We start from the raw sequence: 27,269 nt of genomic DNA, 5'->3' as shown, positions 1-27,269 counted from the left end.
ATGGCTGTCCTGCCCTGACTGTCCTGTCTGTCTAAAATCCTAGACTCACTGGTCAACTCACAACTACCAGCCTTTCTGGAGGATAATAATGTCCTTCACCTACAGCAGTCAAGCTTTAGACCTGGTCATAAAACAATAACTGCTGTCACTGACATTCTGGATGTTATTGTTGACTTGCTTGATTAAAAGCACTCTGTGTACATCTTTCTGAGGCTTTTGATACCATTTATTACAACACTTTGTTAAATGAGCTGGGGGTTGGGTGTCCACTGGTTTTGATGAATCTTCTTACAGCTGGTTCAAGTCACATCTTTGTAGTAGAGTTCAAACTATTGCTGCCAATGGCTTCAACTCAAGTCCTAAATTGTTGGTGTTCCACAAGGATCAATCTTGGGTCTGCTGTCAATTACTCTAAATGATAAATACCATAATAAAATAATATCTGTTTTCCAACTTGGTACTGCAATGTCCATTCTTGTGCTCACCTGTTAAGTCTGTGGCCAGATTTAACCTGTTAAGTGCCAAAACTTTGCTGTTGGGCCCCTATTGACCACAACACCCACTGTGCATCGTGCATGTATCTTCCAAGTTAAGTACATATCACACAGAAGTCTATACATGGAAGCTTACTTAATGGAACCCCATTAAATCAACTTTTTTTAAACATAAAGATGCACCCTCTGAGCACAATCAAAACTAAAATAATAAGGGCCCCTCCAGGACAGGGCCTCAAGATGAGATATTACTTAATCTTGAGACCTGTGTGGACCTGCATTAGCTGATACTAAAGTGGTGCAAATTTGTAACATTTGTAACAAATTTGTAACATTTATAACAAATCTGCAATCAACTAAATTACCCAAAACTACTTGCCACACTCTGAACCTGCAGCTAATCGGGCCCCCTAATAAACCAGCTTTGGTCAAGTCTTTGTCTTTTGTCTATTTTTTAAGGATTTTATGTCAAATCAACAAATTGATCTGAAATTAGCTGCAACAACTCTTATTTTAATTAAAATGTGACATAACACTGGTGTTTGTCAAATCTCTTTTAAATCTGCATGAAACATTGCCAGCCGTGCCCGCCCATAGGTAATATCTGCTTTAGGGATATTGACACTTCAAAATTTGTCACTTTCATTAGATATTTTTGTAAAGCACTTTGGTTTCCTATGTACTCTGACCTGCATCTTTTCACGTTTGAAACATTGCAACATACGTTCGTTAGCAAGACCTTTATTTTGAAAGCAACACCCGGAAGTCCTGCTGTAGCGGACGTTGTAGCTAGCTTGATGCTAGTGTGAAAAGCTCACGATCAGTTCTGAAGGACGGAAAGAAACACAGTCACTGCTCGGAACACTTTTCCATCTTTTCTACCGTCTCAGCGTGATAAGATTTTATTAGCAGGTAAGATGTGAGCTGTGTATCAGCGGCTGGGTGATAGCCGTTGTGTTTTATGGCCTATTGTCGTTTCAGGCCGTATTGCTGGCGTACAAGCTGAGTTGCTCTCTTTTCACAGGGATACATCACGTATGGCGCTCTTTACTTCGAAACGGTTTGCGAAGACCCGCGCCTGTCATGATAATTTCCCACATTTAAAGGGAAATATTCGCAGTTATTCGGGTTCCAGCAGAAACATAATGTCGAAGTGTCATATTTTCCTACCACCGACCTTTATTTTCCTGCATGAAAAGGCCCTGGGAGAGATTTCGGGGCGTTGAGATGTTCATAGTGGAAATTGTTTTCAGTTATAGCTAGTTTGGTAGAGAAAGAGACACACACCCCCTTTAATTCAAAACTTTGTAAGAGAAATTTTAGGTACTTTTTATGTTTCACTTGTTCTTGTCACAAATCGACCACAACATCGCCATGTAGTACAGGATTGTGATGTGTGAGCATAGCAGTGAAGAGCAGAGGGTGAAATAAAGGATATTTAGTGGTATTTACATGGACAGTATTGTGTGTTTACACGCTGGCTCCACCGCTGTAGCCGCCGCAGTGAAATCCTGGCCCTGCTATCATGGCTGTAATGGCTCTATCAAGGCGTCGCAGCACACAGCTATTGTGATTTTAAAAACACCCACTTTCGTTGTTGGACTATTAAAGATTGAATAGGTCTTTTTAATCCTCATATTTAATGCATCTGTGGCGCCTGGAGCGCATTATGGACAACATCAAACAGACTATCTCTGGAAATGACTGCACACGTTTGCGGGTTTGATCTACTCCTCTACTCACTGATGGGGTTGCAACCAATCTTGCATGGTTTTCAAGGAAATATTGATTAATACACATCTAAAATGTTTAATTAAAATGCATCTGAAAATGATATAGTAACAATACTAATATGTAAGTCATCCCAGCTCCTGGTAATGTGTATGTCTTCACTGCTTATCACAGCAGGCAATACAGTCTAAAATAGCAAATTTCCACTGAATAATATTTTTTTTAGAGAATGGAATGGCTGCAAGTTGGGGCAGACGATATGTGGTAGAATATTGGAGCTGACTGTGAATACAAAATGGGAAACATGTTGCATCATTTGCAGAAAAACTACTCATGGGGGGGCTTCATCTGATTTTAGATCTGGGATGACTGGTGAATGTCGTTAATTGCCAGCCTGTGTTGTGCCCATATTGTCTGCAACTGCCACATTTAACGATGAAACATAAACAACATTATTGATTACCCTCCTCTAACATAAGCAGGATCTCACAAAATGCATTGGCATCTGGCATTGGTCAGCAATTACAGCTCAGTGGATTTTGGTATTCCTACTTCAGGCCATCAGAAACTTTCCATAGCACAGTCAACCAAAGTTAACTAGGATCAGAAGTTGACAAAGTATCAAATTGTAGTCCTGCAACAAATGTCTGGGCCCCATGTGTGATCCATCAGAGGCTGGTGTTTTTAGGACACAGGCCCCTTCTTTTGTGACTTTCGTTGCTCTGTTTTGGAGTTACTTGCAGTAGTAGTCGAGTCAAAGTTTTGTTTCCAGCTGTTTCTGGGAACAAGTTTTGAATGGCCCCTTTCCAAAGTGTTTTATTCATTATTTCCCAATCCTCACATGTAGTTGGTGAAAGGACTTGATTTCCAGAACACAGTTTACTCTTCAATAACTAAATCTGTAAGGGACGTTTGGCAACCCTTACTATGGAAAGTTAAGCAGATTTACACATGGTTATCTATAGTTATATGGACACATTAATAACTGAAAATTCTGTTGTCATATTACCTTACTGCTAATATGTCGGGCCATAATTTTCATCACTCATTATTTATCTACATTGCCAAGGACTCTGGGCATCACCTACACACTGTATGCATTTAAAAGTCTGAATCAGAGCTGTGATTATGAGCTAGATGTATGACGAATGCATCAATGTGTATGAAAGCTGTTATAATGATATTATAGAGGGCATGGCAGTGTTACTGGATGGTTGAGTGGACAATTGTTTTTATAACTGCTTTGATAATATCTATTTAAAAGGATCTACCAGCTCGTGTTATGCAAAGTTATCTTGTCGTTCTCACCTTAACATATTTGTGGTGTTTTTTTTGTTGTTGTTGTATTTCTTTTCATTAGAATCTTGGGCAAACAAAAAAGCCTTTGGTCATGTCAGGACAGAGGAAAGGAGCTGCAGCGCGGCTGCTTAAATGTGCCTTCTGCAGAACCAACCGGGACAAGGAGTGCGGGCAGCTGCTAGTGTCTGATAGCCAGAAGGTGGCAGCCCACCATAAGTGCATGGTGAGGAGAGCACATTGTTCTCAGCCTTTTCTGCCTGTGATTCTTTCTGAGAGAAAGTCATGCTCACTTGCAACCCTTCTCACACATACAGAAACAGTTCAGCCAAAAAACAATTGGATTTTATGTTTTTTTTAATGTTATTTCATTTGTTTATAAGGGGAAGCCTACAAAAAAATCATTCTGCATTTCATAAAGCAAAAAAAAAAAGAGAAACTGAAAAAACAGACATCATAAATTTGTTTATCTCCCATAAATATTTTTGAAAGGCTCCAATTTGTCTGTTGTCCCCTGGGTGATCCTGACCTCCAGGTTGAGAAAAAGCTGCTCGCCAGCCTCTGACATAACACTCAAAAATGTGGCCAAATAAAAAATGGCAAATGCAAGATTTTATGACTGATGCTAGTAAAACACGTGAAATCTATGTTAACCCTCACTTGAGTGTGGAAAATGGTGTCTAAGCAGTAGTCGAGGGACATGAAAATGCACATATCATCATCTTCATCATCATTTGAAAAGACTGCACAAACCAATTTTTATATATATATATTTTTTAAATAAATGTCCTATGCAGCTTTTCTCCTCTGCCCTGGTCACGTCTCACTCAGACAGTGAAAACATCGGAGGATTTTCCATTGAGGATGTGAAAAAGGAGATCAAGAGGGGAAATAAATTGGTAAGTACCCACTGTCCCTCTCAGTGTACCAGTAATGACAGGAGTGGAGAAGGAGTGTTCTAAGGCCACCAGGTTGAGCTTTGGGACTGTGTTCCCAGAAATGTATTTAAATTTAAGTGTATATTACTTGTTGAGGTTAACAGTTGTTAACAGTACCACACATCCAAACACTGTACATACATGAGAATATGCAGTAGCTGCTTTATGTGACTAACAATAAGTAATGATGATCTTTTTTTTTTATACACTGCTGTTTTATTGAGTGTGCATGTATACAGAATGACACGGATATTAGCTGACATCCGATCCCTCTCATGTTTCATCGCACGTTTAAGTGAGGAATAACAGCGTTTTCCATCTAATGTTAGAATGAACAGGTCGTGGCTCATTCCTCAATCCGACAAACTATTAAATAAGAAGATGGGTTTTCCATGAGACGTTCTAACTGTTCTAATGCCGGCAATATGTATGTGTATGTCAGACACTGAGTGTTAACAGGATGCAGTGCAGCTGTCTGTAAGACTGCGCTGCACTTGAATGTGTTTTTATTTTTATTTTTTCTTCATGTTTGTCTGATGCTGAAATGCAAGTGAATCTAATTAGCAGCATCTCTAATTTAATTTGCACAGCATGAATATTGGCTGTACATTAATAACAGTTTCACACACATTATATTTGTAGTTACGTTTTCATAGAGGTTCTGGCACACCATGATATATGAAACTTTTATACTATTCTGTAAAAGATTATCCATATATTTACAGGTACAGTGTTTAATTATACACATATCTCTAAGTAGTATGTTTAATTTATATACCAATACTTTTATTTTGTGAAATCTATATTGAAGAGTGTTTTTTGGTGCTAACAAATGAAAAATAATCATAAATATGGGTAATTTATCTTCGCATGAATTTAAAAATGTTTAAAAATTTTTTTGCGTGCTATTAATATTTAGCTCTCTCTGCTGTTTTCTGCTTTTTTATAATCTTGTTGTCTGCTTCAATGCCGTCTTCCCTGCTGAATTTAATTAGATTTTCCCTGCACCAGTCAGATTTTCCCCACAGGGATGATCGTTTTGTGACATTTGCATATGGCCTTTCAGACAGTTATGTCTGTCAGGGCCCCATGATCTTTGGAGAGAAATTATTATTCAGACCCACATCATAAAATCACATTTCACATTACTAATTGACAATTCATATTACTAGTTGTCAGCTATTTTGAAAGAATATCAAAGGCTGTGGAACTGCATGTGCTTGGCCATTTTCTTGAAAGATGTTGATCAGTTTCTTTCCCCCGTCAGATGTGTTCTTCATGTCACCGACCGGGTGCAACTATCGGCTGTGACGTTAAGACGTGCCGGAGGACGTATCACTATTATTGCGCTGTGAAGGACAAAGCCCAGATCAAAGAGAATCCCTCACAAGGGATTTACCTGTAAGTCACTTTGCCTTTGGACTCTTCTGCACATTCATCTACAATAAATAGAGAAATTCTTCATTCAGGTTAAATTCAATTAAAATATAGTTCTTTTGCTCCCAAACGCAGCGTTTACTGTCGCAAACACCGGGATGCTTCTCAGGACGGCATTCAAGGTAAAGTCTGCTCTAACATGTGTTATATCACTACGTGGATGATTGGATTTACAGCTGGATACCTGTTTTCCCTTTCAGTTACAACACAAATACAAACAACACTTAGACCCCATGAATTTCAGTTGTTTGTAATGTACATAACCATAATATTTTCAAGGTGATGATTGTCGATTTATATATCATTGTGAAATGTGTTGTAATGATAAATTCTATTACTACTCCAAAACATGCTCTTACAGCAGTCGCCCCAATTATCTGCTTTGTGCTCGACATTTAGTCTGATTTTTAACTTCTTGATCTGATTTTAGTCTCAAATTCATTCGTTTCATTCATTTATTCTAAACAGAAAAACTGGTCCTAATCATGACTGTTGTTTTGTCATTAGATGAAGAGGGAGGTGTGGCCAATGATTCAGACTCATCGCCTCCACAAAGTAGGGGCAGAGGAAGGTTTGAAAAGGGGAGAGCCAAGGTCGGATCTCGCGGCCAATCGGAAGACACCCGCTCCACCTCCTCGCAGGCCGCAGACGAGGAGAGTTCCTCCCATGTAAGGCAACGCGTCTGGTCACGAAAGCAGTCTGTGAAACGTCCTTGAATGGTCTCTTGGCCGTATGCGCCCTCTGTTTTTGAGTGTTGCTCTGTGTGTTCTAGCGGGACAGGTCACCTCTTCGGGCCAGCCCAGGAGATGGCGGCCAGCGCTGTGGCTTTTGTCACGCTGGTGAGGAAGAGAATGAAACGAGGGGCATGCTTCATACCGATAACTCCAAAAAAGTGGCTGCTCACTACAAGTGCATGGTAAGATTGTATTGTGTGGCAATGCCTGTTTGTGCAACATGTTGCAGAACACTTTGTGCTGCATTTACAGTACTACCACTTCACTTGCATCTTTCTGTAATCCATGATCCCTTCCAGCTTTTCTCATCGGGGACGGTGCAGCTGACCACTACATCACGGGCTGAATTTGGAAACTTTGATGTGAAAACAGTCATCCAGGAAATCAAGAGGGGGAAAAGAATGGTGAGAAGATTTGTCTAACTTTTAAAAACTGTTTAAAAATTACTATCATTTTTGACAAAAACAAATTGTTTTTGTTGTTTTTCCAGAAATGCACGCTCTGCACTCAGTTGGGCGCTACCATTGGGTGTGAAATCAAGGCCTGTGTGAAGACCTACCACTATCATTGCGGCATGCAGGACAAAGCCAAGTACATTGAAAACATGGCGCGTGGCATCTACAAGTGAGCTTATCTTCTACAGATAAACACATTTTCAGTAAAAAAAAAAAATGCTTTCGCTTCACAACCACATTTAGACAACTTTAGACTAATATTGTATTACGTATTTTTTTAATTGGAGATTTTCTCTTTTATATTTACAGTAATTGTTGCCACAAAATCATTTGCACTTTTTTGTTACGTTGCTTTGAGTGTTACCTCCGCCAGCTGTTGATCAGTGGAATAGCGTGAAACTAGCAGCTGGAATGTGTATTGCGTGGCTCGCGTGTGTGCATGAGCATCCTCCTGCACGTGCATAATACAAAGAAAACGGAGACCCACTCGTAAAAACATTGTGTAAAAAGTCCTTAGGGTACCGTTAGCTCTAAGTCTTTACACCTTGACTGAACCACATCAGACTTTTAAAGTGATCACTGGTTTGCATTAGAGCTGTGCAGAAAAACTACAAATGGCTTGCCTTATATTACTGTATTTTGTTACTTACAAGCCCTCCTGTGTTTGTGTGTGTTTTTTAGACTATACTGTAAGAACCACAGTGGCAACGAGGAGAGGGATGAGGAAGATGAGGAACGAGAGAATCGCAGTAGAGAGAGGGCAGCAATCGACCACGGAGGTACACTGTCAACGCAAGTGAATGGGAACTAGGTACGTTGTTAGTGGTTATGGTTGTTGCACACAGAAACTATTGTTAAAATGTTAAAAATGTCCACATTTGATGTCAAACATGAGGTTTCAGTGTTTTCCTATAGCTGCAGTGGAATTGAAATAAATGGAGTTTAAACATTTCCTGTCATTTCATTGATGCTGTTCTTACAGGTTGGCCTGATGGATGTGACGTGGGGTGAAAACAGAAGAACTCAAAGACGAGGGAGACATATTTTTTTATACTAAATCTAAGCCTACTCACAAGGTCTACGAGCTCCCTCGAGTCCTTCATACGGTTTCTTCCAGTAAATGGACATGCTGTCCCAATGTGCACCAGACATCTTCTTCGTCATGAGACCCTTTTTTGAGTTGACTAGATGAGCTTTTCACAGACTGGTGGTACTCTGCAGAGCACTGGACTGCTGCAGGATCAGGAAAAGCCGTGGCTAGTCTTTCCCGAGAGTCAGTTGTGGGCTCAGTTTCAAATACATGTATTATTACCGTGAATAAGAGCCGACGGACTGATCTTTTGATTGTCACTCACTGCCCATGTCCCCACAGATGACATGACCCACACTTGCTGAAATCGATACATTCTTGCTCTTCCTTAGCTTCTAAAGGACTCACTTTTAAGAGGGGTCTGTTTGTTACTAGTCTCTCTATCAAGTTGTGCAGTTTGATTACCTTGTTTCTGTAATCACGTCTTAAGAATACTCTTTTCATTTCATATTAGCCTTTCTTTCTTGATATGTAATATTTTGCTACTGTATTATCATCATGAGTAATTTTGAATATCTGGATTTCAAACAGTCACAATTACAAGTTTTGCCAGCATGCACTTGGATTTTCCCACTGTTAAAGGTGGCATTTTTTTATTTAGCTGCTAAAGGGCAAAGTAGAGCTCTTTAGAAGAGATGGCTTGACTTTGTTTGATGTACTTTTACTTGTATCTCTACAAATGTATCCATGAATGATTGGAAATAGAAAATATTTTATTTTACACATTTACTGAGTGAATTCTTTCATTTGAAAGCGTGTCCATAGGGTACTCAAAACACAAAGCAGCACTCATGGCTGGTTACAGGGTGTTAAAGGTGAAGATTTTCTGGTGAGGTTTGAAGAGTGAGGAATGTCACACTAGCTGCAATGTCATGAAGTCAGACCACCGTAGCCGTTCGCTCTCCATCCGCAGTCAGGCCTAACATGCTCCCACCTGGAGCATTCCTTCTGACATTAAAGTACTTTGTATAGATACATTTGTGCATTTAATTTATTTACATTTACAAACGTATGTATTCCTATGCACTTAAACAAGTCATCATTAGGTCCACACTATAGTATTTTATAGTAAAGCCTTGATGATGTTGTAGTTTATGCCAGAAGTCAAATCACGACTATGTGAGCTATAACATTTATAGTAAAACCTTAGCTGAACAAGTAACACTTTAAGGGTATTACAAATAGGGGACATCGCTTTCTTTGGTAAACCTGCAGATTTAACAGTGTTATATTATTCTTCCTTAAAACATTGTCCATATCTAGACAATAATGGCATGCCCTTGGCATATTATATATATGTGTGTTAGTGGACAAACTCCAAAAAAGTCTCACTAATGGCATCATCATCTCCAGTGTTGAAGAAAATCATCCAAGTCAAGTTTAGAAGTAGATGTGTGAGTTTATTGAAGCATGCCAGCACACTGGTGAACTTACCGGCACAGAGTGGATCTGAGCCGGTGAGCTGACTCCGAGCAAATATAATGCACTTTTATACAGAAAACCAAAGCAGTGTTTAGGCGGTATGTAAATAATAGTGATCAAAGTGCAACGGAAAGGCAGTGATCAGACAGAATGCAATTACAAATGGGGAAAAAAGGCAGGAAGGGGGGGAGGGGCATTTGCATTCAGACCTACAGGGGGCAAACAGTTTACAGTATCAAAGGGGGGCAGGAGGCAGGGAGGACATACAGTTGGCATATGACAAGATCAAGATATGACTATGATCAAGGGGCCAAACCAGGCTGGAAGTTGCTCTCAGACTTCACTTGAGCACCAGATGTCATATGATTAGCAAGTATGTGCTGTCTAAAATGTGTATTTCTTTATCACCAGTTTAAAGAGGCATTTGTCATGACTTTCATTTTCAAAATCAGCGAAATAGCACAGTTAACTCTTTTAAGTGTGTGATTGCCCCTAAGGGCAAAGATAGTTGTCAGGGAATAACATCATTATATGATGTTAGTAATTCACCATGAGCCATAGGCAGAGCCACAGCCAGGACTTTATAAATAAGGAGATAGTGATTCCCCCCAGTGCACACCAACCGCACTGCCCTCAGACCATTCTGATCAGACACCCAAAAGAAACTTTCAATTTTGTATTATTTTATTTAATCAATTGCTCGATTACAGATTCTGTAAATACGTCCTAACATGAAGGTGTAGATGGTGTTTTAAAGCATTCTCTATAATGCCAGGGATGTCTTAAAAGTTGTCAAATTTAAATCAACTGAATCTATACCGGAATCTGCAATTTAAGCACGAACCATGTGTTTGTTTCTTAATGAACTGTAGGATGTAAACTCCCCAAATCCCCAGAAAAGCCCCCAGGACGTTACCTGGTAGCGCCAGCCCTGTCCATAGGTAATCAAAAATGTGTATCTTTTCCCAATATAGCATTACGAACTGTTGATCATGCCGGATAGCATGATCAACATGCTATCCGGAGGAGCGCTCATCTTGCCCTAAAAAGGTAATCGTTTTGTTCAGCAGTCCAAATCTTGACGTGTAGACTTCACTTTACGAGTCAGGCCTATGGGTGCAACCAAACAATGACGTCATCTGTGCCAAGACAGAGGATAATGACAATAATGAGGTATATTTTCTTAAAATCTGTATTGCTGAGTTTTACTAGCTGTTTCAGCGTTAGCATTGCACAGCGGTTAGAAGTTGGCAGCACGCTTGTCCCCCACCACGGGGCGGGGCTAACGCGTTCCTGCACTGCGTCATCATACACAGCAGCAGCGGCGGCGGAGCTACGGCAGCGCCGCATCCCGGAAGGACGAGACAGACGCCTGTTATAGCAACAGAGCTAACCGCGTCCGTGTGTGTGTGTGCTGTCACAGGAGGGGAGCGTCAACACAACCTGAGGATACATTTTAGCTTCTCTATCTGAAGACCACAGTAGACTATACAAAACTGAACGGCAAGGACATGGCGACATCCAGCTCTTGTGTTGTGGTAAGTCCCCCCCAACAACCAGAATGACATAGGACACGGAAGGTGGACGTAGGTTAGTTACCTCTACATGCCCACTGGAATAACACGCTGCACACGGGGTGTTGCTGCGTTTGCTAAACATCTTGAAGCCACAGTAGGTCGTTAGTTGTTAATTAACTTAACTGTCTGCATGCTCTGTATGCTCACCTTTGTAACACGTTTTTATATAAATATTAATGCAGTGTATTTCCAATGTAACGTGGCCTGCAGCTATGGAGACAGACACAGACACGCGCTCTGCACGTTTGGCGTACGTGACACGAGAGACGTTTTTGGAAAAGCAGTGCGAGTTTCCGTGTCTGACAGCAGGCAGCAGGGTTTTTTTTAGTATAATTACACGATTATACACAATTTTTAAAATAAAAAATTTAGACACGAAGAAACGCACGAGCTGCCAACAAGAGTGCGTTTGGGCGCGCGCGCGTATAGTACGTGTTACAGATAGCGCGAGGCATTATGTGTATAATTGGCATAACATATAGCTGATTCGCCCAAACATTAATTTTAATCCATTACAGGCAAAACACACAGTTTGGTCTCTTTAAGCTTCATCAAGAGCAAGAATAGGCGTGTAATCTAGAGTGCTTATGTGGAAAAGAGCAGCTTGGTTGTGTACAGTGGTTGTTCTGTGTCTGGAAAGAAAATCAAATTGTTGTGTAGCTGTCAGTGTCAATTTTGTAACAAGTATTATAGATAAGTTGACAAGCCTACAATGACCTCTATACTGGAATGAGTAAATAAATAACTGATGTGCTTATTTTCCAGGACATTCCCAGCATTTGGAAGCCAGTGTTTTTATTGTGATGAAGTCTGCCCAGCAGACTGGCAGCAGACCCATTTGCTGACACTACACTGAAGCTAAATGCACATTTTGGCATTAAAAGACAGTCTCCTGTGCCATATTTCAAATGAAATTAGCTGCAGAGTGCAGAGTTGCTAAACATGGACTTAGCTTGCACAAACAAATCAAAGCCACTGACCTCAGACTAGTTGGTTGACACTGGGTTGTTTTTTCGTGTTTTACTGTGCAACTTGTTCCTTTAAATAACAGGCAACAAGCCTGTGAGTAACAGTGGAAAATACTCCTTCAGATCATGTTACCATGAGGACGTCTGCTCAGTATTAGTCATAATGGTTTGGATTTGAAAGGGTGTAGCCCAAACAGATGGACATGTTTTCCCATAAGGGGAAATGCTTTATTCTAGTTCAACCACATATGATGTGAGGATGGGCACTTCGCAATCCAGTGTTTAGTAAAGCAGTGAGATTTTTGTTGACGTGGGAGGATCCAAATTCTGCTCCGTTATAATTACTGAGAGTGTGCTTATGGCCACTCATCATTCCCACAGCACATCGAGCTCTGCACCAGCTTCCCAGCTGTCACATGATAGTTCATGTGGCATTCAGTTTGACCTAGAGCAGGAAATTAGATTTTACAAAATATAAGAAATACTGACAACCATGTATAGAATCAGGCATAATATGGAATCTAGAATCTTTCTTTACCATCACTGACAACTGTCTGTCGCTTGCTAAACTGTACAGAATCAGGCATTGTCCTCCGAGTTTGTGTTTTGTGGCAGAAAAAAATGTAGAGGCAGTAATATGTATGGAGGGAGTCGGTGGGAAAGTAGACCACCATTGACCTCATCCCCTTCCCCTCGTACTGCCCTGTATCAGATGAATTCCCCGTGTCCCATGTTAGGCAATACCCCAGAGATTTTTTTTTAACCCCTTTGTGTCGTGTTTTTGTTTTCTTCAGATCAGTGATGAGGAGCAGGGGTATGACCTGGACCTCTTCTGCATACCAAAGCACTATGCCTCAGACCTGGAGAGGGTCTACATCCCACATGGACTCATCTTGGACAGGTGGGTTTGCCACGTTTTTAGCAGCTTGTAGTAGGATTATGAAAATGTGATGAATTGCCAGGGTCCCTATGGGATTCAAAGACGTTCACTAACTGATGGGTCAAAGTGCTGTCAATATGTTTTGTGTACAAAATCTTAACAATAAACAAAGTCAGACACAATTCAGGAGGGGTGAATGTACGAGGTCAATATAAACATAGCTTGTGAATTTCACCAAAAACATTCCCTTTCATTATTTCTCTCCTTTTGAGTCTGAATCTCCTGCCTGTGTGTGTTTTGGGGTTTGTGTGTGTGAACACGTTCAGCGTGGTTATGTAGGTATGTGTGCACATGCGGGTCAAATCCTTTTCCAACTGTCACAAGGTAGGTTGCATGGAGTCAAACTCCACCTGTTAAATGTTTTATAAAAGTTGTAGTTTGTGATTTGACTGTGATTTAATTGTTGTATCTTGTTCTATATAAAATCCAATTCATTTTGTGTAAATCCTGTCAAAATCTGAGATCGCTAACTGTGCTATGATTAATATTTTGTTTAACATGGTTATCCCACATAAAAAGTAAAAAAAAAAAAAAGAAAAAAGAAGAAAACTCTGAAAAGGGGCTCGAAGGAAGCACATCTACTCTTTCTCCCTCATTGAGAAATTCTGGATCTATGAATGCCCCGCCCACCACCTCTGCGTGTTAGGTTGACCGGTGCCGGTGAGAGACATACATCCATGGTGAGAGAGCAGTGTGCGTCAAGATGGAAACATCGGAGAGATTCAGCCGTACACGTTTGAGCCTCAGTCAGACCCAGATGAGGAGTCTATTGTGCACCAAAATCGGCCACTAGCCAAAGTGCCAAAAACTGGCGGATGGCCACTTGAGGCTGACTCCAAAAGTAAGTCAGTCCACCATAGAGCCCCATGTTAAAATGCCCAACTTTACAGCAGAAATAAACACGTTTACAGTCTGATACAAAAAATGGCTTTGGTCTCTATAACTAATTTCCCCATTCATGCCAAGTGTGAGGGGGGTGAATATTTTTATAACTCACCCGTTTAAATTATATTACGGCTTAAAGTTATGCATAATTAAGGATGTGGCCGCTTTGAGTGTCAGGTGGGCTTCACAACAGCTCTTAAGAAACCTATGGGTGACCTCAAGGACACTATGTCCATATTTTATACAGTCTCTATGATTAGTGGTTGTGAAACATACAATAATATCTGCCACGATGTTACAGTGTGTTCACGTTGTTATTACGTAACGTTAGTAGATAGTGGAAGGAAATTCCAGGGTCTGGTTTACATCCAAAAACTGCACACTGCCATGTTTGCTGTCAAAACTTTCACTAACTTAGTGCAAACTCTCGCTCTCTGCACTGACAAGTCCGCTCTGCGCTGGAGGTCTCAGGATTCTTTGCTGGTGGCAGTGCTATTGGCTTTTGAATTTGTGACGTCCCAACTCTAGTTTACCCGGAGTCCGTTTGAAGGTCAGATTTTAGGAAAGCGTACAGACATCTCCCCCTTCAGTAGAGGAATGTGAAAACATCTCTCTAGTGACAAACTTTGCACAGATACGAGTCAGTTAAGTCAAGGTCCGACATTTTAGGGGACTTAAACATAACAAAAACACATTTTTGAGTGAGGGGTACATTAACCAATATACAAATAGAAAATCACATTATTAATTCACATTAACATTTCAAGTTTAGATGCACTAAAATTACATTAACAGGCAATGCTGTAGTGTTAGCAACCACAGCAGCTAGACTCAACTTATATAGCTAAACAGTTATGAATGAACTATAAGGCTATGAGGCTACAACCTTTCATTGCACTGTAAATAGATTCAGAACTAACACTTTCTAAAGAAACATTTAAACACAGGGAAACATCTCCATACCTGTGGTGATAAATACAAATGCACAAAAGCATCAGCTGTGTGTGTGTGTGTGTGTGTGTATATGTGGCTGGGGGTGCCACACCGTGCTCTGTATATTTTCCTGCTTTTTTGTCCTTTGCCATCACATGCCTGATAAAATGTCTGTGAACTTGTACTTCAGTTGGAGTATTTCATTGCTGCCTTTCTGTTTCCATTTGCAGATTTGGGATTCAATGATTAATGCAGATAACGTTTGGGTTTTTTAATACTTTTTGTTAACTGGATCTCTGGGGTTATTATACTTGGAAGTGCTTTAGAAATAACAGCAATGCCTGCTGACACAAACAGAAAGGAAATGGAACTACTGCTGACTGTAGCAGAAAACTGAGGTGACTCTCTCTCTCTCTCTGTGTCTGTCTCTCTCTCTCTCTCTCTCTCTCTCTGTCCCCTCCCTCCCTCCCACGTGACCCCAGGACAGAGAGACTGGCCCGAGAGATCATGAAGGAAATGGGGGGGCACCACATCGTGGCCCTCTGTGTGCTCAAAGGGGGTTACAAGTTCTTTGCAGACCTGCTGGACTACATCAAGGCCCTGAACAGGAACAGTGACCGCTCCATCCCAATGACAGTGGACTTCATTCGCCTCAAGAGCTACTGTGTAAACTATCAGTTTTTCTCTTTGTATTTTTTTGTATCACGTTTTATCACATTTTGTTTTATTTAAAAGATGTACAGGTTTGAATGCTTAAAGGTACCCTGTGGAGTTTTTGACCACTAGTAGCACTGTGGAGCAATCTTTTTACAAGCGTTTCCCCATTTTGTTTGTATCTTGCGTATGCGCATGAGAATGCACACGCATGTGCGTGAGCATGCGGGCGATGCAGTACACATTTTTGCCGACAGTTTCAGGCTTTTCCTCTGATCAAAAGTTGGTGGCGCTAAGAAGCGTAGCAATGTGCCAGCAAAGGCAGGAAAGCAGAAGACTTCAAGCTAGCAACCATGAATGTAAACAATGCAGGATTTAAAATAGTCAAAAATGTTTCATAAGTAAGGAAATGCACATGTGCTAGGTTTCAATAACCAGGTTTCCATCCAAATGTAGCCAAATTTGAACCACATCTCCAGACAATCGTCAAAATAAAATGCAAAAATACGCGTTTCCATCCACTGCCGTAATGTGAATATTAGGTGTTAAGTGAATCGAGATTAATGTCTATTTACTATGTAAAATGCATTTTACATAGTGCTTTTAACCAAAGCGCTTTACAATTTGCCTTTCATTAACCCATTAACACACACACACACACACACACACACACACACACACACACACACACTGATGGCAGTGAGCTACTATGCCAGGTGCTGGCCTGACCATGAGGAGCATTTTAGGGTTCATTGTCTTGCTCAAGGACACTTCGACATGTGGTTAGGAGGAGCCCTTACAGCTGGAGATAAACAGCTGGTGGGGCTGATTGTCCAGTCAGGTGGCATTAAACCATTGCAGAAAAAGAGAGCGCAATGAGATGATGTAATTAAGAGTCAAACCTTATATTCTTATATTTTGTAGCCAAACGGTTGGAAACCATGTAGAAAACGTGCTTAATTTTAGGAAGTTTGCGGTCTTCCCATTGGTCCACACAGCTCTGATGCATCGCTGCAGTGTCGCTATTCTATTTTTTGTGACTTCAGTGGATTGGAACAAGCTTACATGCTTCATGTACATCATGATTTATTCTTTAAGTCTATTTTCATTGTACTTATACACAAATTGAATATGCATATAAAAACAGGTGGATGGAAAGGCACCTAGTGATACTCAAAATGTGTTTTGGTGAGAAACACCAAACGTTAACATAATTTGGTTTACTGGATTTGTACCTTTTTGATTGTATATACAACTAACATAAAATAATATGCAACAAATTAAGCTGTTTTTAAAAAATCAACCACCATGTTAGTTTTGGTCCTTAATACACTTTCTGCACCTGTACAACATATAATGTCCACTTCATTCTTGTCCTCACAGAACGACCAGTCGACAGGTGAAATCAAAGTAATCGGTGGAGATGACCTGTGTACGCTGACAGGCAAGGTAAGAAGAATGGAGGGCAGCATGATTATGACTGAAACTATCTTTTGTTGACACTGATCAATATTATACATAATATTAACTTAAAATTAAATGAACTTGAAAAGAGAAAAACTGCTCTTGTTGTCCATCATATTGTATCTTACATTGACACTATGAACAGACATTTTAAATGAACTCCTAAGCATTCACTGATGAATAATTTTGGAAATAAGTTTGATGATGGTGATTAATAATAATGATGATGATTGTGCTACACTTGAGCAAACCCAGTGCTTTCATATAATGATTTAGGCACATTTTCTGGACTGTTTGTCAGACAGGTGTGGTCACGTGATTGACTGTAGGACTAGGAAACACAAATCTGTTTCTCTGTCAGCTGCCAATTACATGGTATTGGCTTTTTGGTAGAACTCCCTTCCATGTTCTACTCCCTACCGCTCTCATTATGGCTCCCACAGTTTCTTATAAGACCTTTTCACTGATGCTGTGATTGTTTCCTGTGTAATGAAAAGGCCACAGCCATGGAGATGCGGATAGCTGAGCGTTACAGTTATGTCATGTTCCTCTTTGTGTTCAATTGCAAACTAAGATGAAATGTGTCCACTGCTTTTCACTGAAATTAATGATTATTTTCTTTTTACACAGAATGTCTTGATTGTGGAGGTATGTACTGATGTTTTCTTCTATAGTAAAATAGACAGCTTTCTATTTCAAGACCACTAATATGAGCTTCTCTCATGCTGTATTTTAAGGATATTATCGACACAGGGAAGACAATGAAGACATTATTGCAACTCCTCAAACAGTACAATCCCAAAATGGTCAAAGTAGCAAGGTAATTGTTATCCCTTCAAAACTGCCTTTCCAGTACAAACTACTCTGTCTTGTGGAATCATGTGATCATGTTTCTCTGAATGTTTTAAAACAACAGATTGTAGTGGTTTGCACTGAAAGGCCGTCTCAGACTGTTTCATCAGTTTTTCATGCAGCTATAAAGTATTATGATTGATGATCAACTTGGTTTCTGTCCTCAGTTTGTTGGTGAAGAGAACACCAAGAAGCGTTGGCTACCGACCCGACTGTGAGTTCAAGACAATAAATGTTTTTAGCGGAAATGTATAGTTAGTATAATATACTGTATGTTACACAATATAGTTGCCACAAAGTGTGCTTTTGAATGAGGCTACCCTCATTTCAGTGTTGTTAGTTTACCTCTACAACGACAAGTAACTGATTTGTTCCTGTTTCCTTCAGTTGTTGGATTCGAGGTCCCTGACAAATTTGTGGTGGGATACGCACTAGACTACAACGAATACTTTAGAGATCTAAATGTAAGTATTTGAGTTGGATAAAGAAACCTAATTAGTTAAATAGCTTATGCACAGTTTGTACCAGTGTGTTAATGTTAACCATTCTAACCAGGTCAAGACACTCTAAACAAATATGTTAATCAATAATATGCTGAAATACTCATTTATCCTTTTCCATTTCAGCATATCTGCGTCATAAGTGAAACAGGGAAGGAGAAGTACAAGGCATGAAGAGCACTTCAGTGTTTAATGGAGGATTATATCTTTTCCTTTTGAGGTTCATTTTATACTTTATTACTACATTTGTGTCATAAAAGTACTCGGCCTGCTCAGGGTCCCTGAGGATAGGCTTATGGAGTACAGGGTAACCTGGAGAGGAGAACACTTGACAGTTGCATTGCCTGTTTTAGCCACCACACACACTAGATTCAACTTTTGAAAAAATGGATTGCCTTAGATATAAACACATCTGGGTTAAACAGCATGGAGCCCAGCTTCACCTGAAATTAGTATAATGCTTCTCTGCCCCCACACTGATTAATTATTTTTTTAAACAATGGAGTAATTTATTCAGAGCAGTGCTATTCAACATGTGACAACCTCCTCTTTAATAAAATACTGCTTTAATATTAATTCTACTTTTACCTGGAACTATCAGTCGCTGTTTTATGGGCACTCTTAAAGAGGATGTCACTTTTTTTTTTTTTTTTTTTATTTATCTTTATGTATATTTTGGGACAAAACACTTTTCTATGGTACTGTGTTGTGTGATAAGATTTTCTTATGATGCAAAAAGTAACACGAATGTTGGCTGCTGTCCCTAATTAAACACATGGGTATGCTGAAGATGAAATATCCTCTTATTTACGAGTGTTAATGAAATCGTTGTCTGAACAAAACATCCCTGCATCCAATTTATTTGTGTAACATAAAAGACAGATCCTTTTTATGCTGGAAAATATGTATAGTTTACGGACGTGTAAATGTCCAATTGATACTCAGACTGAAGTTACGTTATTCAATCATATGTTTGAAATACTTAATCTGCCATTGAATCAGACATAATTTGAACTTTGAATTGTATTTTTAATATTTCTACTGTATGAAATGCTCTCATTCAATGGTACCATCACTGTAAACCAGTGTCAACTGAATTTTGCAATACCAGCCATAAAATGTTCACACCTCTCCTGCGACTAGAGGATTATACTGCTTATATTATGCTTTTTATACAATATAACACCAAATACTTGGAACATTGAAATCATTTCTGGCCAATCGATAGTGATAATACTTGGAAATGCAGCAGTAGAAGATAAATTACTTCCTCAAAAAATTGTTCAGTCGTATCTGATGTGTCATGTCTAGGAGATAACAGAACTCCCGGTTTTCTAGGAATTAAATAAGATGAGTCTAGACTAGTTTGCTCTTGAACTCCAAGCTGCCTATCTGTATAGTAGGTCAGTGATTACGGCCAAAGAAAGAACATGGTGTCTGCTGTATCACCATTAACTGAGAGTCATGAAAAGGTTACACAGTTGACTGAATTAAATACCTGCTGAAGGCCTTTTTCTTCTTGAACAAATGGTGATTGCAAAGCATATTTTTCTCAGCCAACTGTGTCCAATTATTATGTGAGCTTATTTGAAATTGTTCCCTGTATTTCTTTATTATTTTATACTGATATAACCTGGATGATTTGCAAGTCAAGGAAACCTGATTAAGTGAATATGATTTTTAATTACAATTAAATGATTTTCTAAGCCTCTGTAACACCAAACATTTGCTGATCAAAGCTTAATAAATGCTTACATTTGCTTGTTTTAATCTGACTCATATTTAATCAATACTTTGGGTTTGGGTGCAGATTACACTAAGCACTGTCAGTTCAGACACTATAAGTTTAAGTAGATTTACTGGAAAGAATTACACATTGGAGACTACCAAAACTGGCACGATAAGTTACTTGCAGCCAGTGTGACGACAGGATCAGTGTAGTGCTTGGCTGCTGTAAATAACTCGTGAAAACAGAACAGTCCCATATCTCTATCCTCCCGGACCCGGAGTTAACGATGTCAGTGGACCAGGTAAAAACAAAACCTGCCATTTTTGATGTAGCACAATTTGTCACTCTAGTCAAGTCTGATGAGACCTTTTGCCACTGACATCACAGGTGGTGTGCATATAAGAGTTTATCCAGAAACCGAAGGCTGCAGTTCGCCACATTCTGCCTCAGCACGCCGGCAAATGAAGCAATTTCATTGGACAGGTCTGCTAACGTTAAAAGGGGCGTGAAGTTTGCTGCTAGCAGCTAACATTGCTCCTGTGTGATCATTTGGGATGTGGTTCATTTTTTTTGGCGGCGCCCTGCAGAAACGAAAAGCGTAATTTGTAGAGCGTATATTATTTACAACAGAAACTGTTTACTTTGCTTCTGTGAGCCGTTGTAGCTACCAGGCAGACAGGCAGGAACATTTAGTGAAATGATGACCAGGCCTCTCTCTCTGGACATGGCATTGTGGCTATTGGCGCTACTGCTAACTTAGCTAGTTAGCCTATCGGGCTAGGTAGCTGGGCTGTTGGCTGAGGCTGAATCGACTAGCTAGCAATAAGTATAACAACACATTAGCTTACATTAGCTAGCGACGATGTGTTAGCTAGAAGGTAGACTCGCGTTATGAGAATCACTTAACAGCAGCGTCGTTAGATAAACGTAACATTTTGACTTGAGGCGAACATTCATTTTGCACTCAAAGTAAGTAGCTGCTCACTTTGGCTAACGATAGCTAATTTAACGCGCTAACATACAGTGGTAGTTTAGCAGCGTTTCAGTCGTCAACCTCTGCTGCCTTGCACCAGCAGACTAACTTGTCGGTAGCTAACAGTTGCCGGGCATTGTGCGGTATGTATCCATGGTATGCTAACCCTCCATCAGGAAAGTTGGTGACTGGTCTTAACGTTACAGACAACGTTAGCGCAGGCCAGTTCTGGCTGAACATATAGCTGTGATATGAATAATTGTAGAGATAACGTTGTTATGATTAATAGCCAGCGTTAAGTTGCTTCAACACCGGAGTTAAGTTGTACAGACGACAGGGCCTTGCTGGTTGCTGTGTGTTAACTACATTGCGTTAGCTAACTCAGTTTGTCTCCCTGCAGCTCAGTTGCCTGATTGATGGCGTTTCTTCAAAACACGTAAAGTTAGCAAAGTTTGGGGAGCAACAATGTAACATCACTGAGCTGGTTAGCCATTTTAAGTTAGTGAATTGATGTCAGGCAGCGTCAGCTAGCAAAATGAACAATTCAGGAGTCTTTCCACAAGAAAAGATGGAGCTGGATCTGGAAATCCCATCTTCGTTAGTTCAGACCGATGGACACTTGAGAAGATCCAACAGCGCACCCATGATAAATGGCTTAAGGTTCTACAATATTACAGAGTTACAGTAATTTACTGCATAATCTTTCAGAGAATGTGTTTGCCCTTTTTCATACACATCGAAGTAACTACATTTCACTGACCTCATGGGTAGAAGACACATGACATATGATTGGTCTCTGACTGTGTCATTGCAGTGATAACACCCAAGTGTTCCAGAGAGAGGTCCTGCGTAGCCGGAGAAATAGCACTACAGTTGTCAACAGGCCCAACATGGTACAATACTTTATTAAACACATGTCGACTCAAGTATTTTGTCTGAATTATTTAGTATTGAATGTTCTCCTCTCGGCACACATCCTTCTTTACAGGTCCCTTCGTCGCCTATTCGAGTCCCCAGCACCAGACTTCATCAGATAAAACAAGTAAGAAAAGGCGCAGTTGTTTTCGACATGTTTGGAGATGTTTCATGTTGAAAAGGAGCATGTCAGACCACTGCTTCCCTCTCAAGCCGTAGGGAGTGATGGTGTCTAAAAAAACATGCTAGAGTAACACTTTTGGAGTTCACAGGGCCATAGATCTTGTAGAGTTGATCAATTGGTAGTATCAGACTCCAACAGAGGAAATGGTTACTCTGGTGTCATCTACTGGCTGAATTAAATTTCCATTTCCAAGTGAAATGAAACTGTTCAGTTTTTGCTTTTTGAGATGAGATTAAGGTTGTACCTTTTTTAGTCAGTATTACATTTGAGATAGCAATGGCATGAGATTGAATGTCTAGTTAGTACATTTGAAATCTGTTAGTGTATGCAAGTCAGAAAAGCTAAGATGACTTGGTAAACTACAACTTTGTAACCATTAACCCTCTTGTGTGCTCCTGCAGGAAGAGGGTGTAGACGTGATGAACAGAGAAACCGCTCATGAGCGGTAAGCTACGTATTCATGAATGCAGTTGGTGGATGAAGAGGAATTGCTACTTTTGTTGTAGGTAAAATGCTAAAGGCATCAACTTATTCCTTGTTTTCTATTTTTGTACACCCAGGGAAGTTCAAGCCGCCATGCAAATGAGCCAGTCCTGGGAAGAAAGCCTTAGTCTGGTAAAGAACGACTCTTCATTACAGTTTGTCTAACCCCAATCAGTGTTGTTTATGTTGCTCTGCATCCTTGAAAGTCAGCTCTTGTACCTTCCCACCGCATGTTTTGGCCGTGGGCTGTGGTTGGCCTCTCTCTTTCTGTAGAGTGGACAAATACAAACATGCTAGATTAACACTGTGGGAGTTAACAGGGCCACCAGTCTCTGAAGGTCAGACTGAGTTGGTAGTATAATACTCCAACACTACCTCACTACGTGGTACTGTAGAGTTATGATGTAAGATGAAATGGCCACCAATGTGTTTGGTAATTGTGTGTTCTTAGAGTGACAACGATGAGAAGTCGGCATCTTCGTCTCCAAAGCGCATCGACTTTGTGCCTGTGTCGCCCGCCCCGTCCCCAACCAGAGGGATAGGAAAAAAGGTACATCTGACCTCAGTATGTTTACATGCACATAACCTGCTTAGACTGAATAACCAGATGAAGGTAATAGTTTAAAGCATTCATGGTTTGCGGTAACCTGATGTTTCTAAAAACTTACAATCAGATTAATGAATAGAAGTCTGTGTGGCAGCCTCTCGGAAGCAATTTATTAGGAACAGAAAACTACAGAAACTTTGTTCCTATTGAGCTTTTTGGGTAAATTTGTTTCTTTCAGTTTGCTGCAGCTTCAAAAAGTTTACTTTTCTTTATTGCAAGCCACATCAATGTTTTGGTATAGAAATACTTATGATTCATTCCCTTTTTTGCTGAAAAAAGGTTTTATACATGCCACAGTAATTCAAAACATTGTAAAATTAAGGTCAACAGACCTTAGACAGGGTATTTGGCAAAGACAACAAATATCACTTCTTAAATATAGTAACACAACAGGAACACTTGAGAGTATTGCCTTTTATCTAGTGCCAATCAAATTATTAAATATGCATTTATTCACATTTGACCTCATTACCGTATTGTATGTCTTCATTTTAACTTTCTTGCAAGCAGCAGTGTTTCTCTCCTTCCCTACAAATCCTTGTGAGCAGCAATGGCCTCACACCCAGCCCAATACCCAGCCCAACGCGCCGCTTCAGGTGAGCACCAAGTCTTTGAGTAATAACTGCAGTAAATAACCTTAAAATCTACCAGTGTGGCTTAACTCTTCTTCTAAATAGACATTTATTTAATTAAAGTCTCTGTTGGCTGTGAGACTACAGTAGCACCAGCTGGCTCCAATTCGACTGTAATTTCTCCACAGTGGCATAAAAAGGGTTTCCTTTTGCCAGTCTTAGTAGAGAAGAAGACAATTTCTATGCACTTTACAACTACTTATTTCCTTAACTTTTTAGACGTGTGTGATTAAACTAATCATTTTATCTGTATGACAAATCTTAAGATGACAGATTTTTGTACAGGTGTAACTGTAGCTGATTGCGGCTGCATTCCAAAATGTACTGGTTTGACAAAGTGCGTTTTCTGTGCTCTTTAGCCGACGGAGTCAAAGCCCAATCAACTGCATCAGAGCCAGCATACTTGGGCCAATGAAACGCAAAGGTGAGGTACCTAACATGCCTTGAGAATAATTATTCTCATATGTTTAAATTTTACCACAAGAGCCACTTATGGATAGAGGTGATCAGTTATAAATTCAAGGCATTATGTTCAGACTAAAGGTTCTTAAAGGCAGTAAGGGAATATTGATTATATAATGTAGATGGGAGTTTCTCTATGCAGAGAGTAACTATAGTGTTAAAGCCAGTTCAAAAGACACTTTAAATCTAAGTTTGTGGTATTCATGTAGCCCATGAACCTCAGACCTATGTAAACCTCTTTACATGTCTCTTTTGGATTTGGTCACATTTAATGTGTAATTCATAAGTGTAACTATTAGACTGCATTTGCTCTCTAGCAATGATCTGTACTTTAAACTATCTCAGGTTATGATTGCAATAAAACACTCTTATTTAATCCAGCTGCCCCTTTTTTTTTTTTTTTTTTTTTTTTTTTTTTTTCAGCCACAGACTGTGTGTATTGAGAGAGATTTGTAAATGTCAGGGTCCCTTTACTCTGCAGGTGAGATGGAGACAGAGAGTCAGCCTAAGAGGCTCTTCCAGGGAACCACCACCATGCTGTCCTCTGATGTCTCCAACCTGTCAGATCTCAGCTCCTGGTAAGACTGGATCAACAAAAAATGCCAGAACAACTGGTCAAAATCACTTTTTATTATTTTTTTTTAAAGATAATGTCACTCCAGTAACCAGACAACCACATTGTGATACAAGGTGTTATATAAGATTGCTTTAGTTTTGTAAGTTGTAAATTTAAATATAATACTTACACTGGACTCTTAAAGTATATTAGTCAGCATTGCTTCAAAGTAATATTTATATTACTTTAGTATAGTATATAAAAGGGAGAAAATGCTACATTGAATGGAATCAAATGTGAGATTTTCATAAGCTTTCTCCTCCCAGAGTGAAGGTATAGACTGTAATACAGCAGACGTTTGCCACAGCCTGCCCTTTTCTTTCAGTCACTCTCCAGATTTGTTAGATGGCAGCCTCAGCAGCGTCGGCTCCTCCACAGACTCTCCAGGCAAAATGGACGGAGTGTCGCCCTCCTCGTCCAGCAACTCACCCTTCGCTTCCCTCCAGGATTTGTCCCCAAAGTGAGCATGAGATGGCTAGAGACACACTATAAAGGACTGAGGCCTAAGGCCTCTCTCCAGGGAACAGATTTCCTTCTCAGACCCTCCACCTCACCACCGCCTAGATTTGGTTTATGTGGAATTTTCCATGTTTATTTCTGAGCGGCTGTTTTCATGGCTACATTTTGGACAGACTAGGTATGTTTTGAATTAAGGAAATGAAAGCCATGGATTAGTTTGTGTGTAAGAGGTAAGCCTAGTGAAACTAGGAATGACGGAAGACACTGTGAGCACCAGCTGCTAGTAGAGGATCTTGGATGGTGCTTGGCATCATAGTGATATTGCATTCATAAGTGGCTATGCTTCAAATCTGTCCTACCAGTTCCCCTCACTGGAGAGAGACATTGAGCACTGGAGAAAAAAAATGACTTTTTGGATGTGTGCTTTTCCCCGTTTTTGTGCTGGAAAACGTCTGTCCACAGGCCTTTTTGTATGTACGCAGTCTGCAGATTTTGTAAGAAAAGATTTAACTTATTGTTTTCCTGCTTTGTTTTGTAATTATGTACATATTAACCATGTCAGATGTCGTACCTAGTTTTTAAGTTTGTGATTGGCTGTGAGGTGAATGTGGGCACAGGTCTTCAACAGCAAAAGTTTTCTTTGTAAAGGAACAAACTACTTCTGGGGTACAACTATGGAGATTTCCTTACTGTTACAGTGCAAGAGAAGTTATGTTTTCAGCAGATCTTAATATTTTTATGATAGAGGCTGCGAACTGTGTTGAATGTTTTCAGTTTGGCTTTTATGTCCCCATGTCTTGCTGCAGCTTTAATTGACTACTATGAGCAATTAATGCACCTAGAAGTTAATTGTGGATGAAATATGATGATCATCACTGTTGGGCTTTCAACACTAAAGGTTGCTCTGTGTTCTTGTCGGGCTGTTTATGCAGATAAGCGGAAAGCATAGAAATGACTTTCTTTCTTCTGGGGAAATGTTCTTATTTATGGAAGAAAATGTTTACTATAAAAAAATGGATGGTGATAGGTGTGTTACCCTGTAAAAGTGGCCCATTTGTGTTGTCCTTTACACCAAATTAACGGAGTGCTGGAACGTGCAGCAAAAACAAAATGGCACCATCACATTGTGAGTAAAGAGATTGCTGTCTCTGCTGTGGTTACATTTATTAGAAGCTTTTTGCACAGGACACTCAATCCTGTAATATTTCAACCTGTGTGTAAGCAGGGACGAAGTAAAACTTGACTTTCTTGGGGGGGGGTCCAAGAAATACAGCATGTAGAGGTTAAGCCTGTACTGTGATTTTTGCACCTAAATTTGTTTTCAACTTTCACGGCCCCATTGTCCGTATCTCCTGTGTAACTTACACGGCTGAAGCCCTTCATGGCTCTGTAGCCTTTAATGTGTATGTACAAAGGAATTGATTGTAAATCATTTTATGGAAGTGTGCCCTTTTAATTTAAAGAAAAGTGTGGTTGCAGTTCCTTTACTGAATGTCTTTCCTTTTTATACACATTTTTGAAAATGGATAAGATGTCAGCTTGCCCTGCTGTCAACAAGATATTTTCTTTCCCACCTCAAGTCATTTTATGAAGCTTTGAGGGCATGAATTTAGCAAATAATCTTATTCTATACTGTTTCTGTAATGGAAAGGCTGTAAACTGCCAAGCTGGCTAACACCTTGACAATGCTTGTGTCTTTTGTGATTGCAATCGTAGCGGACATCAGGACTAAATAAATTATTTCTTTATCATGTGTGTGTAGCTGTTTTGAATGTTCTAAGAGGAACGTTTCTTGTCCAGAGCACTGAAACACACACATGCTAATTTTAAAATGTTAAC

General features: G+C 39.9%; 3 protein-coding genes and 2 non-coding genes across 7 annotated transcripts; all 5 read left to right on the top strand.

Annotated features, from left to right (window-relative positions):
- The first annotated feature begins 1,248 nt into the window (after nucleotides 1-1,248).
- Nucleotides 1,249-8,900, top strand: phf6 (PHD finger protein 6). Of its 2 annotated transcripts, none has more exons than XM_044204254.1 (11): nucleotides 1,249-1,406; nucleotides 3,586-3,747; nucleotides 4,319-4,420; nucleotides 5,727-5,860; nucleotides 5,972-6,018; nucleotides 6,404-6,564; nucleotides 6,669-6,812; nucleotides 6,930-7,034; nucleotides 7,121-7,254; nucleotides 7,767-7,896; nucleotides 8,068-8,900. In XM_044204254.1, exons 2-10 carry the CDS (start codon nucleotides 3,616-3,618, stop codon nucleotides 7,894-7,896), a joined length of 1,089 nt encoding a protein of 362 aa, XP_044060189.1. In that variant the 5' UTR covers nucleotides 1,249-1,406; nucleotides 3,586-3,615; the 3' UTR covers nucleotides 8,068-8,900. The 2 variants fall into 2 exon arrangements, with proteins under 2 accessions (XP_044060189.1, XP_044060188.1); XM_044204253.1 differs by having other exon boundaries at nucleotides 5,951-6,018.
- Nucleotides 8,901-10,904: 2,004 nt separating this feature from the next.
- On the top strand, nucleotides 10,905-20,140 carry hprt1 (hypoxanthine phosphoribosyltransferase 1). 2 transcript variants are annotated; one of them, XM_044204263.1, is made up of 9 exons: nucleotides 10,905-11,135; nucleotides 12,937-13,043; nucleotides 15,383-15,566; nucleotides 16,938-17,003; nucleotides 17,649-17,666; nucleotides 17,756-17,838; nucleotides 18,038-18,084; nucleotides 18,258-18,334; nucleotides 18,497-20,140. In XM_044204263.1, exons 1-9 carry the CDS (start codon nucleotides 11,109-11,111, stop codon nucleotides 18,542-18,544), a joined length of 657 nt encoding a protein of 218 aa, XP_044060198.1. In that variant the 5' UTR covers nucleotides 10,905-11,108; the 3' UTR covers nucleotides 18,545-20,140. The 2 variants fall into 2 exon arrangements, with proteins under 2 accessions (XP_044060198.1, XP_044060197.1); XM_044204262.1 differs by lacking the exon at nucleotides 10,905-11,135 and adding an exon at nucleotides 11,188-11,268.
- A 457-nt stretch (nucleotides 20,141-20,597) lies between these two features.
- pabir2 (PABIR family member 2) lies at nucleotides 20,598-27,181 on the top strand. The gene is made up of 10 exons (XM_044204256.1): nucleotides 20,598-21,732; nucleotides 21,887-21,965; nucleotides 22,061-22,114; nucleotides 22,573-22,616; nucleotides 22,732-22,786; nucleotides 23,106-23,204; nucleotides 23,772-23,857; nucleotides 24,253-24,317; nucleotides 24,837-24,933; nucleotides 25,297-27,181. Exons 1-10 carry the CDS (start codon nucleotides 21,608-21,610, stop codon nucleotides 25,433-25,435), a joined length of 843 nt encoding a protein of 280 aa, XP_044060191.1. The 5' UTR covers nucleotides 20,598-21,607; the 3' UTR covers nucleotides 25,436-27,181.
- LOC122880899 lies at nucleotides 22,170-22,311 on the top strand. The gene has a single exon (XR_006379054.1). It is a non-coding gene; the product is annotated as a small nucleolar RNA U109 (small nucleolar RNA).
- Nucleotides 22,881-23,028, top strand: LOC122880898. The gene has a single exon (XR_006379053.1). It is a non-coding gene; the product is annotated as a small nucleolar RNA U109 (small nucleolar RNA).
- Nucleotides 27,182-27,269: the final 88 nt, after the last annotated feature.

The sequence above is a fragment of the Siniperca chuatsi genome, linkage group LG8, assembly GCF_020085105.1.
Source record: "Siniperca chuatsi isolate FFG_IHB_CAS linkage group LG8, ASM2008510v1, whole genome shotgun sequence".
NCBI lineage: Eukaryota > Metazoa > Chordata > Actinopteri > Centrarchiformes > Sinipercidae > Siniperca > Siniperca chuatsi.
This window is presented reverse-complemented; position numbering and strand designations above follow the sequence as displayed.